The sequence below is a fragment of the Uranotaenia lowii genome, chromosome 3 (genome assembly GCF_029784155.1).
Source record: "Uranotaenia lowii strain MFRU-FL chromosome 3, ASM2978415v1, whole genome shotgun sequence".
Taxonomy (NCBI): Eukaryota; Metazoa; Arthropoda; class Insecta; order Diptera; family Culicidae; genus Uranotaenia; species Uranotaenia lowii.
In genome coordinates, this window is record NC_073693.1 from 173,334,384 (window position 1) to 173,357,150 (window position 22,767).

General features: G+C 34.5%; 3 protein-coding genes across 3 annotated transcripts in view; 2 read left to right on the top strand and 1 right to left on the bottom strand.

The window, feature by feature from the left end:
• Window positions 1-22,767, bottom strand: part of LOC129752853 (cell adhesion molecule Dscam2) — a 507,703-nt gene that overhangs the window by 261,085 nt on the left and 223,851 nt on the right. The gene's annotated exons all lie outside the window — the stretch shown is intronic.
• On the top strand, window positions 6,653-7,904 carry LOC129756904 (lipase member I-like). Its single transcript, XM_055753955.1, has 2 exons — window positions 6,653-6,917; window positions 6,979-7,904. The coding sequence occupies exons 1-2, from the start codon at window positions 6,700-6,702 to the stop codon at window positions 7,808-7,810; spliced, it is 1,050 nt and encodes a 349-aa protein (XP_055609930.1). The 5' UTR covers window positions 6,653-6,699; the 3' UTR covers window positions 7,811-7,904.
• LOC129756905 (lipase member H-like) lies at window positions 20,794-22,036 on the top strand. Its single transcript, XM_055753956.1, has 2 exons — window positions 20,794-21,046; window positions 21,105-22,036. The coding sequence occupies exons 1-2, from the start codon at window positions 20,835-20,837 to the stop codon at window positions 21,928-21,930; spliced, it is 1,038 nt and encodes a 345-aa protein (XP_055609931.1). The 5' UTR covers window positions 20,794-20,834; the 3' UTR covers window positions 21,931-22,036.

Genomic DNA, 22,767 nt, shown 5'->3' on the forward strand with positions numbered 1-22,767 from the left:
TCTTTCATATATCTTTTATACTCATGAGTCATGACTCTTCAATCTCAACTCTGAACTGTTTACTTTTTAGTTTTTACATATTACTTTTTTCTGTTTAAATTTTACTCTTTACGATTAACTTTTTACTCTTTTCTTTTCAAAGTAAAATTTTTACTACAAGCTTAACCTTTTTCTCTTTACTCTTTACTCATTATTCACCTATTATACCCACTCATTACACTCACTGCTCTTATCTCTGTCCTTTTTACTTTTACTCTTTATTATATTTTCCTCTCTTTTTTCTTACTCTTTATTCTTTTACTGTAAACTCGTGAATCTTTTCTCTTTATTCCTACAACTCATTACCCATCTCTCTTTGCCTCGAACTCTCCATTCATTACTTTTTACTCCGTATTATATTACGCTTCACTTTTTTCTGTTTATTTTTTCTCTTTCGCCCTTAAATCTTTATTCTTCATTTTCTACACTCTAATTAATACTGTTATCTGTTTACTTGCCATTTTTCACTTGGTACTCTTGACTCTGTTCACTTTTCAGTCATTACATATAACTTTTTTTTTATATTTTACTCTTCACTCTTCCATCTTAACAATTATTTATTTACTCTTTACTCATTACCCTTTACTCTTTATCTTTAACTTTCCATGATTTTTTCTTCTTTCTGTTGAATATTTACCCTTTATTCTTAACTCTTAGATCTTTATTTAATATTCTTTACCCGTCACTTTCTACTCTCTACTTACTACTGCTTACTATTCAACTATTTACTTCTCATTCTTTACTATTTTCTTTGTACGCTCAACTCTTTATGCTTTCAAGTGCTTATTTATTACTTTTAACTTTTTAAATTTTACTTTATACTTTTCACTTTTCAGCGTTTTCTCTTTAAGCTTCAATTTTTATTCTCAAATTATTAAGCTTTACTTTCAGTCTTTTCGCATAACTTTTAATTCATTACTCACTACTATTTTTTTGCCTTTTACACTCCATTCTTTACTCTTTATTTTCGCTTTGAACTTTTTTTCTGTTTATTTTTTATCTCTGTACTCATCAACTATTATTCTATTATTGTTTATTCTTCACTTTCTACACTCTACTTTTCAGTGTTTACTGTTTACTCTTAACATTTATTACTCTTTACTCTTTATTTCCAACTCGTCACTTTTTGATGTTTTATTTTTAGTTTTTACATTTTACGCTATACATTTTACTCTTTACATTTTACTCTTAATTGTTAACTCTTTACACTTAAAGCTTAACTCTCAACTCTTTAAGCATTTTTTTTTACTCTATTTTTTTGTTTTCATTATTCACTCAATAATCTTTTTTCTCTCCTTCTTCTCTCTTACTCTTTGCTTTTGGCATTGTTTACCACTTATTCTTTACTCTTCAATCCTTATTCATTAATCTCAACGCTCTACACTTAACTTTTTTTTTTTGCATTCTTCTCTTTACTCTTGACTTTTTTTTGTGCTTTTCAAAATTTTACTTTATACTGATTTTTTTTTACTCTCTACTTTTTACTGTTAACTTTCTATTATTTACTGTTTATTCGTCACTCTTTACTCCTTGCCTTGATTTTTGTGTCTTTACATTTTTTCTCTCCACTATTGACACTTCCGCTTAATTCTTTATTTGATTTTATCATCGAACTTGCTCTTGATTCTTTATATTTTTATTTCTTTTACTAATTTTTCTAAACCTTATTACTTAATTTATATCAAACATGGTCTTTGCTCCATTTATAATCTAATCTTCACTCTTTAATCCATACTCTTTTCATAATACTTTCCACTCTCTACTCTTAACTCCTTAATATTTATTCTTTGCTCTTTCATTTTTATTAATATCATTAACTCTTCCATTTCTATTCTCTGCTTTTTACTCTGAACTCCTAACTCTTTATTCTTATTTCTTTATTCTTATTTGCAACTCTTTATTATTGACTCTTGCAGATTAACTCTTTATTATTCATTGTTTACTCTTTTCTTTAGACTTTACTCTTTTTTTATATATTACTCTTTACATTTTACCCTTTACACTCTTCTCTTTACTCTTCATTCTTTGCTTTCAACTTTTTTTTTTGCCTTAAACTCTGGAAATTTAACACTTTCATATACTCTCGAATCTTTTATATTTACTCTTAACTGGTTAATTTTACTATTTATACTTTACCCTTTACTCTTCAGCTTCAACTTTTTATGATTTTTTTTCTTCTTTCTCTTGAATATTTACTCTTTATTCTTTACTCTTAGATCTTTACTCAATATTCTTCACCCGTCACTTACTACTTTCTACTTATTACTGCTTACTATTCAACTATTTACTTTTCATCCATTACTATTTTCTTTGTAGGCTCAACTCTTTATGCTTTCAAGTCCTTAATTATTACTTTTTACTCTTAAAATTTCACTTTATACTTTTAACTTATCACCTTTTTCTATCTAAGCTAAAATATTTATTTTCAAATTATCAAGCTTTACTTTCATTCTTTTCGCATAACTTTTAATTCATTACTCACTACTATTTTCTTTTTGCCTCTTACCCTCCATTCTTTACTCTTTATTTTCGCTTTGAATTTTTTTTTTCTGTTAATTGTTCATCTCTTCACTCATCAACTATTCTTCTATAATTGTTTATTCTTCACTTTCTACACTCTAATTTTCAGTGTTTACTGTTCACTCTTTACATTTTTTTTTAACTCTTTACTCCCCGAATAGCACAGAACCATGATATCACGTTCATTTCCCATTGAATATTAATGTGACCATGTACTTCATGGTAAAAAGAACATCCAAGCGTGAATAAATAATGAATTTACACTCTTTAAGTTTTTCGTGTACGGTTGATATTTTGACCGTCGTGCGGCACGTGTTTTTTTTCTCTTCAATCATTTTCGAGCGGTCGGCACCAGCTCGGTTTTCGTGGTTTTATATAATAAAATTACAATCGAGTCTTCGAAGATGGGCGCAACGGTGAGTTAATATCAAAGGTAAATGTAGGTAAATATTTTTAACATCTTTTTTTTTTATATTCTAGCAAAATAACTCAACACTGCGAGCGGCTCGTGACACGGTGGCCAATGGATTCCGGAAGTGGCTACGAGATGCTGGTGTGCAAGACATTTCAGTCCACCGAATAATCACAGTGTGGTTGAGTGTGTAAGTAAAATGTTGAGATTTTTTTAAATAAATGACATAAATAAATGAATACATTCGCTTTTTTAATCAAACAAATCTTTGACAATGATGACGTAATTAGAATCAAGAAAAAAAAAATCCCCCCATGATCAAAGATTTTTATTTCAGTGGGTAAACATTGAATATTATCGGGTTTTCATGGTTTTACCATGAAAAATTGGAAGCTGAAAGAACCATGAACTTTATATTTTTGGGCTTCCCAATGTATGGAAAATCGCCATTTTTTTCATGGTCACGCTGCATAACAATACCCCTTTTTCATGGTTATTTTCGTCAAAACAATGAAATCTATGGTCGAAAAATATGAATTTCAATGTACGTTCACGGTATCGAAGACGATAATAATCATTGTGTAAACCATACAATTTATGATCTGTGAAAATGAAATTCACGGTTTTTTCACGGTACAATCCTATTAGGGTCTTTATTACCAATTCGTCAATTTTTTATGTTTAATTTTCAGTCTTTACATTTTACTCTATACATTTTACTCTTAATTATAAACTCGTTACACTTACATCGTAACTATCAACTCTTTAAGTATTTTTTTACTCTTTATTCTTTTATTTTTCTTTTCATTATTCACTCAGTACTCTTTTTTTTCTTCTCTCTCTTCTCTCTTACTCTTTACTTTTGACTTTGTTTACCACTTATTCTGTACTATTCAATCCTTATTCATTAGTTCCAACGCTCTACACTTAACTCTTTTATTTTTGCTTTCTACTCTTTACTCTTGACTTTTTTTCTTATGCCTTACTCTTCACTTTTCAAAATTTTACTTTATACTGATTTTTTTTTTATCTCTACTTTTTACTGTGAACATTCTACTATTTACTGTTTATTCGTCACTCGTTGGGGGACTTTCATCACCCCAAATGGACTATTTTACTTAATTTTTAATAAATTTCACCCACTAGGGACTGTCATTCACCCTAGTGGGACCATTGAGGACTTTTACTACCCCAAATGTACTATTTTACTTTTATTTTCAAATTACTACACCCACTAGGGACTGTCATTCACCCTAGTGGGACCATTGGGGACTATTATCACCCCAAATGGACTATTTTACTTAATTTTTAATAAATTTCACCCACTAGGGACTGTCATTCACCCTAGTGGGACCATTGGGGACTTTCATCACCCCAAATGGACTATTTTACTTTTATTTTCAAATTACTACACCCACTAGGGACTGTCATTCACCCTAGTGGGACCATTGGGGACTTTCATCACCCCAAATGGACTATTTTACTTAATTTTTAATAAATTTCACCCACTAGGGACTGTCATTCACCCTAGTGGGACCATTGGGGACTTTCATCACCCCAAATGGACTATTTTACTTTTATTTTCAAATTACTACACCCACTAGGGACTGTCATTCACCCTAGTGGGACCATTGGGGACTTTCATCACCCCAAATGGACTATTTTACTTAATTTTTAATAAATTTCACCCACTAGGGACTGTCATTCACCCTAGTGGGACCATTGGGGACTTTCATCACCCCAAATGGACTATTCTACTTTTATTTTTAATTTACTATACCCACTAGGGACTGTCATTCCCCCTAGTGGGGAACTTCCGGACAATCAGTACTCCAACGGTATTATTCTGATGCACCAATTTTAAAAATTTACTTCACAATATAAATCACGCATTCGTGCACACAAAAATCTCACATTTTAATTAAAACATCAAATCTTACAAAAAATAACTCACCACCGATTACTGAACCATCTTCTTACAACAGCAAGAATAATAATTTCGGCGCCATCTTGAAGCTTCCAAAACACTTCACAAACAAGTCAAACTTCACTTTATTTTATTAATTTCCTTCAAATAACGCTTCTGAGATAAACATACTTACGCGCCTACCAACTACGCCATTGTCGTGACTGATGCACATTATATTCAAAAACCGCACTTTTCAAATCTATAGACTCGACTGTTCTTTCCTTTTTTATCTCATTTAATCACTACTGACGAGACAAATGATCTGCGCTTCTTAACAATCCTTTACTAACTGACTTTGACTTTTTATCTAGACCGATCTCAAAGCATTTACTCTCCAAGAAATTCCCTATCACAAACACACATTCATCTCAACTGTAGCGTTCTTTTTACTCAGGTTCTCTTTTACTCTCGACATTCATTTCTCTCGTTCAACGTCATAGTTGCCAGTCACACTTTTTAGATTCGAGTTTTTTTTTTGCTGGATTTATGATTAATTATCATTTTTGTTAAATCGGTTCTTTTTCATAAGTACATAATCAGTATTATCATCATAACTGTCTTACTATCAATATTCTCTACACATAGTTCGGTAAATATGAGGATTTTGTAAAAATCCGATGGCTCGGATAACGTGAAAACTCGAATAAGCGGAGCTCGGATATGCGGGCCTCTGCTGTTCAATCATTCAAATACTTTGTTCTACATTTTCGTTCAGTTGCTTTTTAAATGGATAATATATGTTCATATCTTCAACAAGTTTACACTGATGTGATCTAATTTGAAGTAGAACTCTCCTCACGTTGGATATATTTAATTCACAATCTTCATAGCCTATTTTATTACTTAAGTTTCTAACATATCGTTTCGAATTAAAGCCAACAATACAACCATTCATCCGAAAGTTTTCCTCTGTGATCAGAATGATGATAACAATTCTAGAAATTTGTAGACAACATCTGGAAATATTTGAGACGGTTATTTTCAAGCGACGAAACTTACTGACTATGGAATTTTCTGCATATCTCAACGTAGTAGATATTTACTGCAAAAAGTGGATATGTTTGTAGATGATTTTCTCAGTTTTTTTAAGGTTATTTATTGTTTTGAAATTTGTTTTGAATTCGTACAAGAGCTGCAACAGTATTTTCTTCAAAAATGTGTTGTACTGCAAAAAGTGGATATGTTTGTAGATGATTGGCTCAGTTTTTTAAGTTTATTCATTTTTTTTAAATTTCTTTTAAATTCGTCAAAGAGCTTCAAAAGAGTTTTCTTCAAAAATGTGTTGTTTTCGTATTGTAGCAAAGTTCGAAAAATGATCAATGAATCAAACTTTTTGTTAGGCCGTGGGTATCTATAAATTTATAATGCATGTTAGACTATAGGATAGTCTATATCTAGAGCTAAACCTCATGGTTCGTCGAAGATGCATTAGAAAACTCATGAAATAGTTCGGAAACTGTGACAGTTTTCGGTACGCATCTATTTATACAAATGCGCATCATCAAATTTTTGGGGCCGACCGTGTGACGAGCGTACGAAATGCTTTGAAGGCATATTGTTATCATCAACAACTGTTTTCGTTGATGATCGCAGTCCATCCCGCGGCGTACAATGCAATGTTTCATGAACAGACCCACTGGTAATAATTATTTGGACGTGCTATTTGCGATGCTGCTATCGGTTTTGTGTACCTATAAATTGTTATACTGAGCCCTTCGAGTCGATTAGATGCAGATAAGCAGTCGTGGCTCAAAGAACGATGACCATGGCGGGAAAATTCACAGCTCTTCTCGTTTTGGTGCTATGTCACCAAGCGCATAGTGGATTGTTGAATATTTTTGACTCGAGTGTGGATTACGATTTGGCCGATTCCATTGATGCTGTTTTCGGAGCTGTGATGAACGACATGAAAGCCCTTTTGCGTGGGGCTTCCAGTGCTCCAATCGAAGAAGATGTGACATTTTGGTGTGGAAAACGGTAAATGAGTTTTTTTTCTTCGTTCCGTATCAAATTTGTAATTTACAGTTTTTAATTACAGAGGATCTCCTACTTTAAAACAAACATATTTGAATGACCCAAATTTGAGTGATAAAATCAATCTTAATGGTTCTATCACTTTTATCACCCACGGATGGTTAGATAACGTTACTCGCAATTGGTTCCAAAATATGGCTCAAGACGTGCTGACTTACTCCGATACCAATGTGTGTGGTGTGAATTGGGCGCATCTTGCCCAGTTTAATTACTATACAGCGGCAATTAATCACACCGTACTTGTGTCTGATTATCTTACCACATTTATCCGTTACATAAATGGAGCGGGTATTCCACTGGAGAAAATAACACTCGTTGGCCATAGTATGGGAGCACAAATTAGTGGCCAGACAGGAAATAATCTAGGCGGTCAAATTGCAAAAATCTATGGACTGGACCCGGCTGGACCGTGTTTCACTATGCCAATCGACCGAGGATTAAGATATCGATTGGATCGCAGTGATGCCAAATTTGTTCAAACAATCATCACATCCAGGGGCACAATTGGAGTGGCATTCGGAGATGGACATGAAAATTTCTACCCCAACGGTGGAGCTTCTCCGCAGACCAATTGCATACTCCCATTGACCAGTGATGCTGAGTTCTACGATCAAATCATGTGCAGCCACTTGCATGCAACGTCATTGTTCCGGTATGCGTTGAACCCAGCGATACAGTTTAAGAGCCGAAAATGCGGATCATATGCATCATTTATGCTTAAGTTGTGCTTTTTGAATGAGCAAAACCTGTTGGGTGTTTATAGCAAAAAATCGAGTGGTGATTACTACCTACAAACTTCGGCAGTAGCTCCATATAATCGACCATTGTTAATATAAATATGTAGCCCGAAAGTTAAATTTTTACCTGCTTCTTTTTGTATTGGCATTTTTGTAAAATAAACTAACTACTAGGTATCACTTTTATATGAAACCACGTATTATGTTTTTAATCAGTTTGAAGAGCTAGAAAAACAAAATTTTCTGATTTCGAATTGTCCGATATGATCTACCATATACTTTACATGTTTCACATGTAGTCTGACTTGCTCAATTTTGTGCAATACAATTCGAATCTCATTTCCGCTGGTTGAGTATGAGCGTACTCTTCTTTTTTGTTAATTATTGGATTGGTAATATTTTTCAATAAGTAAAATATAGCAATTTATTCAATATATTCAGGTTTCAGAAAGCCTTATTCGCAATTAGCGCCTTTGAGTATGCAATAAACATCTAAATAATATGTAATACCCACAACAGCGAATTATTCAAAAGCTTCGTTCGTTATAACTAAAATTGAAATTAAAATTGTTAATTTTCTCAATGTTTAGAGTACTATAATTTTTTTTTAATAATTTATATGTTAAAGTCATCAAACTTATGAAAAAATTAACCGAATTATTATGGCCTAAATGTCCTGGTATATGAATGTATGTAAATCTCCTTACTCTTTTAAAAATCAAATAGAGCGTCGTCATCTACAACTGTGTCTTGTAAAAACTCTTCAATTTCCTGTGCTCTCATGTCTTCGAATCTGTTCCTACGACACATGTGTGCTAACCAAATAATGCCAAAGTGCCGATGTATACATGTCTGCGGTGCATAGGTACAGCAGAGGTCCATTGTGCCCGTAGAGGTATCATATAATATGCACTACGCTTTTCATATGAAGGTGCCCCACACATTCACCCTTCTCTCCGAAAAAGTTAAAACAATCAAATATTTTATATGCATTCTCAATGGCTCCCAAGCATTGGATTTTCCGCTCAAACTTGCATGTGATAACATTTCCAATAATGTTTTTACCTTGACATTCAAACACATAGACTTTATGAAAGATTGCCTTATAGGACAGACCAATCTTAAATACGTCGTATCTGAATAATTTACACGTGGCGCTGTCCGCTTAGATTGCATAGAACCAGCATTCCAACCTGTTATTGTTTCATTCCACAACACACTCACTCGCATATGATAGATGTATGTAGATAAAAAAAAATCAGGCGAATTAATTTACTTATTTCGATATATTTTGAAGCACACTTAGCTTAGCTCGCATTCCGTGCAACACACAAAGCTCCCAGCTCGCATCAACTTAAGCACAGTTAAACTGACATAGCAAATAACGCTCGCCATTATTCATGAAAACAAGACTTTGTTATTTACCTAGACTCGATCGACTAATGAATGCCGGAGATATTCACTTTCGTATAAGAATTTAGCTTTTCAAAAAACTAATTGATCATAATATTAGTTTTTTTTATGGAAAAAAGCTTATTAAAGAGCTTGTAACTCATGTAAAACTTACAAATTCTCAATGAAACTTTCCTATTCTTAAAAGTAATATGTTTCCTATGAACAGTTGTACGAAAAAAATTTTTGCTCATATTCATTTTCACGAAATTATGATTGTTTTTTGTTACACCACTCAGATGTCTCCGGTCAAATCTGAGAGCCAGATTTAAACTCTTGAGAAACTTTCGCTCAAGACAAGTATAATTTGAAAGATTAAACCTACGGCTTCGATTGTTTTGGGATTTTAGGTCCATTTTCCCACATTATCATCAATCAATCAATCAATCAATCAATCAATCATAGTTTGAATTTTTGAAAACTGTTTTCTACGTTTGATAGCCTATTAATTGAGTATCAAAAAGACAAAATTTGGTTCGTATTTGAAATTGTTTTCTGTTAGTAAAAATGTAATTTCAAAATCTTAAAAAATCTATTTTTTCCAAGGCTCAAACAAACAACTCTCCTGATGATACCAAAAAGTATTAAGAAGCAAACGGGTGGTTGAATGTGAAAGAACAACTTTAATTCTTTGTAAATGTATAGTTATAGTGCTATTTTTATAGTCATTTTATGATAAATTTTTGATATTCAAAAAGTAAGGACATTTTCCAAGATTAAGCTCGTATTGGACAAATGGATGGGAACCCTTTCAATCGATTAACTTTGAAGAAAAAATGAAAATGGAAAAAGCGGGAGGGCCTAGGGGAATGTATGGAGGTGAAATTTCATTTGTATTTTGAAGCTAAAACCAAAGTTTATGCCCCTAGATGTATGCAGCATCATTGTTTTTTCGATTATAAATGTGTTTAAAAGTAAACGTTGAAAAGCAAGGTAAAATTGATATATTAGAATTTGTAAACAATTATGAAGCTGTTTTTTATCCATTATGATCAAGAAAACTCGTTAAAACCGTAAAAATGAAGACTGATCAATGTAACCCCAAAGTATCAATTCCTGAACAGCGACGACATCGATTTTTAAATCAAATTTGAAGTAGTCCAATAAATTTCTGCAACCATGTTTTACGTTCAAAGGAGTCTGGTTTTAAAAATATGGAACATGCCACATTCCTCTTAACAGGCAAAATAATCGAAAAATATTGAAAAAAGTGATCAATATTATCCCGGATTACGGTAATGATCATTATGGTTTTTACGTATCTCAACACCTTAAAAATTATTGTTTTGATGCCATTTAGCACATAAGGCTTAAAACATCAATAACAGTAATTTTTTGTTAGGACTCAATCTAATTTTTCAACGTTTTATTTCAAAAACCAAATATACCCAGAAGATGGACAATGTTGCTGCATACATTTAGGGGCAAAAAATATAAACATTTCTCAATATGTTTTGGCCAGAAAACAAATGAAATTTTACCTTCATGCAATTCCCTAGGTCTTCCCACTGTCTCAATGTTTTTTTTTCTTCAAACTTATTCATTTGATTGGGTTTTTACCATCTGTTCTGTACAGGCTAGAAAATGTCAGTTTTTTTATTTCCAAAAATTATCATGAAATTTCCATAAAAATAACACTGAAACAATATCTATACAAAGGAAAAAAGTTAAACTTTCACATAAAACAACCCTGTCGCTTCAATTTTTTTTTCATTTTGTCGGACAGGATCCTTAACCAGAAATTTCTTTTTTGAATTTTGAATCTTTTATTTTATATAGGATTTTTTTTCTTCTATTGTTTGTGTAATTCGACTAATAGATCGGAATGTAAATCCCGAATGATGAAACTCTGATATTTCAATTCTAGATCACTATTATGTTTTGATGTAAAATGGAAAATTTATATAAATTTTCAAACGTTTTCATTTGATTTTTAATTAAAAACAAAGCTTACAACTTACTCCTCTTTTCGAATAGGGAGAAAATCGCATGTTTTTGTAAATTCAAAAATAACTGGTGAAACCAATTTTAGAAATTTACGAGAATTAAGAATAAAGGTTTCAAATCCAAATTTAAAAAATGATTTGTTACTTTGAATATTTTCTTTTGTTATTTCGAAATGATGAGTTTCGAACATGGAAAATTGATCAAAATGCTAAACAAAGATTCGAATCAGAATTATGTCCCAATGATGAACCAAACTGAATATCAAGAATAATAAACTGGATACAGTTTCTTCAATCCAGTCACAGGCAACAAATTCAGATTAAAAAAAAATTGGAACTAAAACTCTGGAAATGATTCTAACCTAAGATTACCAGAAATTTTTCCGCACTTTTCCTAGCAGGGCAAATCCAGTCTAATTGATCTAAAAACCTTGCAAAATCCGGGCATTCGATTTCAAAATTCACAACCCAAAATCTGAGAAAAATCCAGGAAAATTTAGGAATTCTTCATTTAAAATCAAAAAGAAAAAACTCGAATAGTTATTTTTTCCATAGAAACACATCACTCATCAGTCAGTTTATTTGAATAAACTCTGTGAAAAATATTATTTTGGAAGCAAAATACATAACTTGAATCACGCAATTTAAAGGTTGTGAGGGGATCATTATTTAGTTGCATGATTTTTTTTGTATTGTTTTGTCTTTTTTTATAATGTTCGATTCAACCAACAATTTGCACAACAATATAGACGAATTTAACTTATCTACTTTTGCACCTAGAACTAAGAACTTAAGAATTTTTCAATGGAATATTTGTAGTATGAATAACTTAGAAAAATTTGATATGATTTTACAAACTATTGAACATATAAAAGCTGAAATCGATGTAATTGTGATTTGTGAAACGTGGATTGTCGACCAAAATTCTTCACTTTATAATATTCCGGGTTTCAATTCAATTTTCTCTTGCAGGAACCAGCCACACGGTGGTCTTGCAATGTACATAAACGAAAACTTAAAATTTAAAATTAAAAACAATTTGAATCATGATGGCCTTCACACTATCAGTACAGAGCTCTTTATAAATGGGCAATTTATAGACGTACACGGTATATACAGGCCACCTTCATTCCCATTCAACGATTTTTGTGATTATTTAGAATTGTTATTGTCATCTGTACCTGTCAACAATTCGTGTTTTATTGTAGGTGATATAAATGTTCCAGTGAACCTGAAGAATAATAACAGCACTGTGAAATATAAAACTCTGTTCGAGTCTTTTGGATTTGAATGCTCAAATACTTTTGTAACCAGGCCCAAAAGTCAAAACATTTTGGATCATGTGATTTGTAAGATTGCTGTTCTTCAAAGATTGAAAAATGACACGATTTATACAGATGCCAGTGACCACTTGCAGGTTATAACTACTTTCAAACTTTTGGCTGAGAAAAATAAAATCTTCTTAGAAAAGTATTTAATTGATCACAGAAAACTTGGCGAACAATTCCGAAACTACTTGCAGACTATTGTTGCTATTGAAGATGCTAATCTCTGTTTACAAAATATCATTTCAACCTACAACTCTTTGCTTGAAATTTGTACTAAAAAAGTTGTATAAGGTGCTAGTCTCAAAGAAAATAGCTGTCCATGGATGACTTTTGATCTTTGGACCTTAATAAAAATAAAAAATAATTATCTTAAACGCCTGAAACGTGATCCTGGTAACTCCCATCTGAAAGATATGCTCGCTCATGTTTCCAATAAAGTTAAAATGCATAAAAGAAAATGTAAACAAAACTACTACTCCTCCATCTTGAACAATACTCCTAACTCCTAACTCGAAGCTTTGGAAGCACATCAACAATATTTTAGGTAGATCCAAGATTAAAACTTCACTTTGTCTGCAAGAAAATAATAAACGTATTGAAGACAATCCTGGAATTTGTCAAAGCTTCAATAATCACTCGCCTTCACGGAAACATGGCTGAATGACCGCACACTATCAAGTCAGATCTTCGGCCCTGATTACGCAGTGTTCCGCTGTGACCGTAGCGCCCGAAACAGCAAAAAGTCCAGTGGAGGCGGGGTACTACTTGCCGTGAAGTCGAATCTTCCAGCGCAGTTCATCGACAACAATTCCTGGTGCGATCTGGAACTTGTATGGATTCGCATTGATCTTGTAGACCGGAAATTGTACGTATGTGTAGTGTATCTGCCACCCGATCGCTCAAGAGATGTTGCCCTCGCCGAGTCGTTTTCTCGCTGCATCTTCGAAGTTAGCTCCTTCTGCGCTCCTGAAGATGACTTACTAGTCATTGGCGACTTCAATATGCCCGGTTTGAAGTGGTGCTCCATCCATGGCAGCTTTCTGTACCCAGACCCAGCACGCTCTACTTTTTCGGCGCCTTCAAACATCATATTGGACTCCCTGAGTGCAGCGACCTTGCGCCAGATCAACGATGTGGTGAACGAATACGGTCGTACGCTGGACCTCTGCTTTGCCAATGACGGACCTCGTTTACCGACCATCGAAGTCGCTCCTGCACCGCTTGTTAAAGTAGTCCCACATCACCCTGCTCTCATGGCATCACTCGAAGTAACTAGGCTGAACGCTGCAGTAGAAAAACCAGTGACCTTCTACCTCGACTTTAAGAACGCCAACTTCGATGACATCTCTCACATTCTAGGCACTATCGACTGGGTATCTGAGCTTGATCTTTCTAATCCCAACGCTGCCGCTGATACCTTTTCACACATTCTGAATTACGTCATCGATCGCCACGTCCCAAAACGCTCTAACAGCAGAAATATGCGAATCCCTTGGATCACGACTGAGCTGCGACAACTGAAGACGGCAAAAAGATGTGCTCTTCGAAACTACAAGAAGCATAAATCATCGCATACTAAGGATATATATCGTAAACTTAACTCCGTTTATAAAAAAGCCAGTGAACGTTGTTACCATAACTATCTACGTCGCGTACAACGTAACCTCAAGACTTGCCCAAAATCGTTTTGGAAACACGTAAAAAGTCAGCGGAAAGAACCTGGTATACCTTCAAACATGTTCTTAGACGGCATAACGGCGAACTCTGACCGTGGTATCTGCGATCTCTTCGCCCAAAAATTTTCCAGCATCTTCACTTCAGCTTCAACATCCTCAGAACATATAGATAGCGCTGTCAGGAACGTTTTGCCATTGGGCTTCTCAATAAATGGTATTGAAATCGAGGAGGCAGCCATCTCTAGAGCAGCAGCGAAGCTTAAGAATTCCTTTTCTACGGGCCCGGACGGGATACCAGCTGCTTTTTTAAAAAGTTTCATGCCTGTCTTGCTGACCCCTATTCGGCTCATTTTTCAAGCTTCGCTAGATAGAGCCACCTTCCCTCTACTATGGAAGGAAGCTTACATGTTCCCGGTACATAAAAAAGGAGATAGAAGAGATGTTAACAATTACCGTGGAATCTCTGCCTTATGTTCGATTGCCAAACTATTCGAATTGGTGGTTTTGGATCCTTTCTTCACGTACTGCAAAAATAACATCTCCAATGATCAACACGGATTCATGCCCAAACGCTCTACGACAAGTAACTTGCTAACGTTCACTTCTTTTGTGCATGAAAGTTTTGTTGCCAAATCTCAAACCGATGCAATCTATACCGATCTGTCTGCTGCATTCGACAAGGTGAACCATGAAATTGCCATCGGTAAACTCGAACGCTTAGGATTCTGTGGTACTCTACTCGGCTGGTTCCGCAGTTATTTAACTGGTCGTAAATTGATTGTTCGAACGGGTGACACCTTTTCCAGGCAATTTCCTGCTACCTCCGGTGTGCCTCAAGGTAGCCATCTCGGACCGATTATTTTCCTAATTTACTTCAACGACGTGTTGTCACTCCTCGACGTCCCCAAACTTGGCTATGCTGATGACCTAAAACTATTTTACACCATAAACGACAACGACGACATCAATTTCCTGCAACGTCAATTCAACCTCTTCGCTGAGTGGTGTGACATTAACTGCCTGCCATTAAACCGCAGCAAATGTGCAATCATCAGCTTTTCTCGTAAGCGGCAGCCTTTAATTGCGGAGTACTTCCTCGGAGACGAACCCATCGCACGTGTGAACCACGTTAACGATCTTGGCGTAATCTTAGATCAGCGCCTGGAATTCAAGGCACACACCAACTATGTGATTGACAAAGCATCCAGAAGCCTCGGTTTCATTTTTAGAGTGGCGAAGGACTTCAAGGACGTGTATTGCTTGAAAAGCTTATACTGCAGCATTGTTCGTTCCATCCTTGAATACGCTTCAGCTGTCTGGTGTCCCTACTACCAGAACGGTGTCGATCGGCTCGAGACCATTCAGCGGCGATTCTTGCGATATGCCCTTAGACACCTGAACTGGCAAGACCCTTTTCGCTTGCCTAGCTACGAAAATCGATGCCGCCTCTTAGATATCGACACCCTTCAAGCCCGCAGACAAGCAACACGTGCCTCATTTGTCGCCGACCTCCTGACATCGCGAATCGACTGTCCCACGCTTTTGGAGGCTATTCCGCTTAGTGTACGACCCCGTGGATTCAGGAATCAGGATCTTCAATTGTACATTCCCTTTCGAATGAACAATTACGGAGCTAACAGCGCCCTCATCGGTGCAATGAAATCTTTCAACCGTTTTTCGGAGCATTTTGACTTCGACATTTCGAGGGATGTTTTCCGAAGAAAAGTGATTAGGGCCTTGAGATCCCCGTAGTTAGATTTAAATGTTTTGTTTTTAACCTTAATTTTAAGTAATCATTGGGATCAACATGTGATCCGTTGATCAGAAATAAATAACAAATAACAAATGTTGGAAAAAAATTAGCTAGAGAGATTCCTGCGAACCCTTCTTTCAACACAATACTTTTTCCTATATGGAACGAAACTCCAACTCAATATTTTTGTACCCTACCAATCCAAATGAAGTTAAAAATATTATTATGGAATTAAAAAATAAGAAAAGTTGTGGACCTGATAAGATACCTACAGCACTTCTTAAATCTAACATTGAATATTTTGGAAATATACTCTCGCAATGCTTCAATCTCATAACAGAAAATGGAGAATATCCCGATTGTCTGAAAACCGCGAAGGTCATACCAGTTTTTAAGTCAGGAGATACTGCCAACGTTAATAATTATCGACCGATATCTACTTTGAGTGTTTTTAACAAAATATTTGAAAAACTTTTAACAGTGAGGTTGAATAAATTCCTCATTGACAATAATATACTTTATTGTAGACAGTATGGTTTTAAATCTGAGTCTAGTACTTTGATTGCAATAGGCGAATTAGTTGAATCAATTATCGAAAATATTGATTCCAAGAATATCATTGGTGGTCTGTTTCTGGACTTAAAAAAGGCGTTTGACACTTTAGATCATGAAATACTCCTGACCAAACTAGAGTACTATGGTATACGAGGTGTAGCCAATGACTTAATTCGTAGCTACTTATCAAATCGGAAGCAGTTCGTGTCCATTGACAACACCAGCAGTGCACTTGAAAAAATTGAAATAGGGGTTCCACAGGGAAGTAATATTGGACCATTACTTTTCCTTATATATATCAACGACTTAAGCAAGCTTCCCTTACATGGTACTCCTCGTCTCTTTGCCGACGATACTGCACTTTTTTACCCTGACAAAAATCCTAATACAATAATGAGGAAAATGGAGGAAGACCTCGAATTGCTACTTAACTATTTCAACAGCAACCTTTTGTTATTGAACTTTTCAAAAACTAAATATGTAATGTTCCACTCAGCACGAAAAATTTAATTTGTATTTCTCATTTTAATTTGTAATTTTTTTAACTTAATAATTAAGCAGTAGTGTAATGCTCTTAAATATACTTTTTCTGTTATTTGTTTTTTTTTTACTAAGTAAGCAAGAAGGATCTCTTAAAAGGAAACCTTTTTCCACTGAGATCCCTTCTCTAGAATATTACTTTAATCTTAATATACATTTCCTCGCATTAAATATATTTGTGTTCTCAACATGCTAAATTTTTTGCTCGCGTTCATTTGTAAACATTAAAAAAAAAACTTTCCTTTGTAAAAAAAAGTTGAAACATTCGGGCAAAATCCAGGGCAATCTGTGCCCTAAATTCATTCACCGACTTCTTTTGTGAATAGATTTTGATAGCGTTTTTCGAGTACAGTCTTTAAACATCTATCAACAAGTGAGTACATTTTCGAAAATCTGTAGTAGAATTGTGGACATGGGATAAGATTTCGAGGTTTTGGTCTTTGTTCTTAGTCGAGATTGTTACTCTTGATTCATTTTAGTCGTTCATCAAAATTTGATTAAGAATTTTAAATTTTGAGTTTAGAGAAGAACATTTCACTTGATATTTTTTCACCCTCATGGTCGGGTGAGGGGGGGGGGGTATTAACCACCAACTCTCCCCCCCCCCCTCCCGTTCCTTAGGCCAAGATATCACCTACTAACACTGTTGATGTAAAAATATTTTTCGGACTATCACTAAATTTTTCAAATAAGCCTTTTTAGAATTCAGTTTCCAGTCTGGGCTAAAATGCATCAATATGCAAATCAAAGATTCACCTTTTAAATGACGTGTCCATATGCTGGAATATGATTGTTTTGCATCACTCGTTTGTTAATTTCAAAATTGTATCCATTCAAAAAACTACTTTTTATGATTTCAGCTAGTAGAATTTTTTGTAGTATTTTTAATCCCTAAATGTATGTAGCATCACTCTACTTTTTCTTCAAAAACAGTTTTGACAGAAAAATGTAAAATTTAATTCGAACAAAACCATAAATTACTGCAATTGGTGCTTTATGCGTAATACTATAACAATTATATGCAAAACTATAAATTTTCAAACGTTTTCATTTGATTTTTCATTGAAAACAAAGTTTGTTACAACTTATTCCTCTTTCCGAATAGGGAGAAAATCGCATGTTTTTGTAAATTCAAAAATATCTGGTGAAACCAATTTTAAAAATTTTCTGACTACGTTAATTTGATTTCCCATCAAACTTAAAACTTTTGATATACAAGTGGTATAATTATCTGTGGACATTAAGTTTTTAGAAGCCCCAGTTGACGATACCTGAAGTGTTGGTTCAGAATGGCTTCTAATATCTTAATGCTTACAGATAATCGTACCTCTTGTACATTAAAAGTTTTAAGGTTAATGGGACACCAATCTGACGTAGTCAGAAAAGTTATTGGTTTTACCAGTTATTTTTAAATTTACAAAAACATGCGATTTTCACCCTACTAAGAAAAAGGGGTAAGTTGCAACAAACTCTGTAATTAATGAAAAATCAAATGAAACCGTCTGAAAAAATTTAAAGTTTTTAATACATTTGTGATGTCGTAACGCATAAAGCACCAATTGCAGCAATTTTTAGTTTTGTGCGAATCAAATTTTTAATTTTTTCTGACAAAAATGTTTTTAAAGAAAACAGTGTTAATCTGCTGCATACATTTAAGGGTATAAAATACTACAAAATATTCTATTAGCTCAAATCATGAAAATAAATCTTAGAATGGATGAAATTTTAATGTTGTATTTGTATTTTGTATTTGTATCTTTATTTGTCTTTGAGCCAAGGCTCTTAGAGACTGACCAGTTTTGTTTTACAAATTTGTTTGATTTCTATGGTAAATTAAAATTTCACATTTTTTATAAAAACATCAATTCTTGATGAATGGAAAAATATAATAATTGACAAGATAACTTAGTATGAGAGAGATCATGATTGTTGGACTAATAACTTTTGTTTTAACTGCTTTTTGAACACATTGTAACTAAGGAGTTTGAGATCTTCTTCCAATTGGTTGGACATGTTGATAGCTTTTCTCAGCGCCGAATTTTGACCAAATGTAGTAGTATTTATCCTTGCCGTTGAAAGATGATTTCGCCCACGGGTCATGTGTTGATGCCTGTCCGAACTTCTGCTTAGAACCGTGTTTGTGTGGACCAATCCATGTTGAATTTGATGAATGTGTAGACATGCAGCATAACCGTACACATTCTCCAGGGTGAGAAGGTGATGATGAGTGTGAATGAACTGCGTCGATGTTCTACGGTGATGACCGAATAAGTTTTTGATAGCTTTATTTTGTATCACTTGAAGAGGTTTCAAAACAGACGCACTAGCCGCTCCCCAAACACAAATTCCATAGGTAACACAGCAGTGAAAAAGTGAAAAATATATTGATCGCTTAGTGGAATCGGGTAACAAATAGTTTAGTTTCCTGAAGATTCCAGCTGTCCTGGCTAATCTGGTCGTTAAGCTTCGAATATGGACATTCCACTTAAGTTCGCTGTCGATGGTAACACCCAGATATTTGAAGAATTCAACTCGTTCTAATGGTTGCCCACCATACCTGAGGCTCATAGATACGCTTTGTCGATCGTTGAATATCATGTACTTGGTTTTCTCGGCGTTGAGCGTTAGCTTGTGCTGGTTCATCCATCGGTGTAACGTTAGGAGATGTTAACAAACGCATAATGCAAAACAATCATATCCCAGCATATGGAAACGCGATTTATGAGATTTAGTTCCGATTTGCATTTTGTTGCATTTAGCCCCAGACAGCTAACTTAATTGTAAAAATATTTATTTAAAAACATTTGGTGATTTTCCGAGAAATATTTATACACCAACAGTGTTGGTATAGTATAATGAAAGCAATATAGAGTTTGTAGGTGATATCATTAAGCCAATCCGTCATACTGAGTAAAGTTTTTTATGGCATCGAAAAACGTAAAATCTTACGTACATCTTTTGATCGATTTTTAAAATTTTTTATGACAATCAAAAACTTTAAAAAACCTTTTCATGGTGTTAAAAACTATGTCATCATCAAATTGTTATCATTCAATGATAACTTTATTACAGTATATCGAAATAAAAATTGAATGAGTGTTGTGGTATACAAATGTTGCATCTTACCCTGCTTTTGAATGATGCCCCGTTTGACGGTATGTATTGTCAATTTGCTCTAGGAATCCTAGTAATTGTGTATTTTATGAGAAAAGTTCAGCTACAGCATTTTTGGCTCTTTAGAAATTTACCCTCCCTAAAGATCTTTATTATTATCTTTATTATCTTTATGAAATTTGCCTGGCTTTAAATGAAATCTTGAAGAGAAACTTTTTTTTTTTAACTGAACGATACGTTCGACACAAAATCTTTGTGAATTGGTAGTAATGATGTGCATTACTTAACTTTTTGATGCATCTGTCAGTGAAGGATTATGTCTTCAAATCACAAACTTATCTAAATTTGGTGGAACTTGAAGATTATTTACTGAGTTTACTTCGAATCAATGTTCAAAGTTCTAAGCTGACAAGGAAAGGCAGACAAATGTCAGGTAGGTTTGACCATGAATCGCACTCGAGCCCTTAAGCCAGAAGTATTCCTACCTACTGAATGCTAATCTTTTCCTTAAGCCCGTACTCGGCTATCTTTGCATGTTTGTTGTTTGATTTCCCTGTTCATGTTTGGTTCTCACAGATGAGAAAACAAATCGAGAAAGGTTCAATAAACATTCTTATCATCAAAACCGAAATTTTTCGATTATAATAGTCCAGCCTGAGGTTCCTTGAGAACTTTTGATGTGCCTGCAGTATTGTATATAAAAGGTTGTTCTGATCCTTTGGAGGCTCAGAAACCACCTAGCATCGAAAAGCTACAGAGATGGCAGGGAAATATACAGCGTTACTTGTATTATTATTTGCAGTACAAGCTCGCGGTGGTTTGTTAGACATTTTCAACGCCAGTAAGGATTATGATTTGGCGGAAGCGATTGATACATTTTTAGCAACTTCTTACAATAACAGAGACGCCCTGAGACATGGATCATCGAGTGCCCCAATCGAAGAAGATGTAACATTTTGGTGTGGAAAACGGTAAGCTTTTTCACTTATTCCTTAACCGATTTTGTACTTAACGTGTTTCCAATTTCAGAGGTTCGCCAGATTTGAAGCAAACTTTTGTGAACGACGAACAGCTAGGAGATAAAATTGATCTCACTGGTCCGATATCATTCATAATTCATGGATGGCTGGATAATGGCACTCAAAATTGGTTCCAAAATATGGCTCAGGACGTTTTAAAATACACGGATCCAAGCGTGTGTACTGTACGATGGGCGAATCTTGGTCAATTTGAATATTTCACAGCCGCAAGGAAACACACTGAGCTTGTGTCTGACTATCTAACCAAATTTATTCTCAATCTAAATGAAGCCGGCATTCCACTGGAGAAAGTAACCCTCATTGGTCACAGCTTGGGAGCGCAAATTAGTGGCCAAGTGGGATATAAACTGGAGGGTCGAATTGGAACAATCTATGGACTGGACCCGGCTGGACCTTTATTCACCATGCCAAGGGATCGCGGGCTGCAATATCGATTGGACCGCAGTGATGCCATGTACGTGCAGACAATTATAACCTCAAGAGCCACAATGGGAGTAGCATTTGGAGATGGACACGAAAATTTTTACCCCAACGGTGGAGATGCTCCGCAGCCTAATTGCATTCTCCCATTGACAAGTGATGCTGAGTTCTATGATCAAATCGCGTGCAGCCATCTGCATGTAACATCTTTGTTTCGGTATGCATTAAACCCAGCAATACAGTACAAAAGTCGAAAATGTGATTCGTTGATTTCATTCACCCTGAAAAAGTGTATTTTGAATGAGCAAAACTTCCTGGGTGCACATAGCAAAAGATCGAAAGGAGACTTCTATCTGCAAACATCACCAAAAGCTCCATACAATCGTGCGTTGTGAAAATGTGTTAAATTTTAGATGTGAACAATATTTTCAATGCTAGTGTTCAGGAAGCCATTTGATTTTTTTTTCTTGAGAAAATAAACTGATGATCTTTTAAAATGCATTTCCAAATATTTTTCATAACAAGAACATTAAAGAAAAACAAACAATGAAAGTCGATCCTGTAAGATGATATTTGTTCTAAGAGTGCAATTTATGTATAAAAGCTATACATTCAGGGCATTTTTATTATTGCATACATATTAGGGGCATGTTTAAACGAAATGGTAAATAAGAAGCGGTTTCTTTATTATCAAAGACATGTTTCATATGAACAGTTACGACATCAGTCCTGACAGAAATGCCTTTTCCTGATTTTTCGAGAGTCCGTCCTGATCGAAAACGTATAAATTTTCCTGATTTTTGAAAAATATCCTTCAAAGGCAATGAATTGTCCTGATTTAAAAAAAAAAACTGAACTTTTAAGGTTTAAAAAGGACAATTAGCCGGTTTGGGTCACCCGATTTACACTTTTGACTTCATCTTCAAAACTACTGAACCGATCACACTATCACTTTAATGATATCAAAATGATGATGACATAGTTTCTTATATTGTGAGATAGTTTTTTGAAGTTTTTGATTCTCATAGAAGATTTGAAAAAAAAAATCGAGCAACAGATGTAAAAATTTTAACATTTTTCTAGGCCCTAAAAAACTTTACCCAGTAACACGGATTGGCTCAATGATATCACCCACAAACTTTATATTTCTTGCAAAAAAATTTTCTGGAAAACCACCCAAATTTTTTGAATAAATATTTATATACGTTAGTTACCAGTCTGGGCTAAAATGC

Bases quoted from the DNA above. Each gene is read 5' to 3' on its own strand.
- LOC129756904 (XM_055753955.1), top strand. From the start codon at position 6,700: ATGACCATGGCGGGAAAATTCACAGCTCTTCTCGTTTTGGTGCTATGT. The intron at 6,918-6,978 runs GTAAATGAGTTT...TTTTAATTACAG, and splicing joins ACATTTTGGTGTGGAAAACG to AGGATCTCCTACTTTAAAAC.
- LOC129756905 (XM_055753956.1), top strand. From the start codon at position 20,835: ATGGCAGGGAAATATACAGCGTTACTTGTATTATTATTTGCAGTACAA. The intron at 21,047-21,104 runs GTAAGCTTTTTC...TTCCAATTTCAG, and splicing joins ACATTTTGGTGTGGAAAACG to AGGTTCGCCAGATTTGAAGC.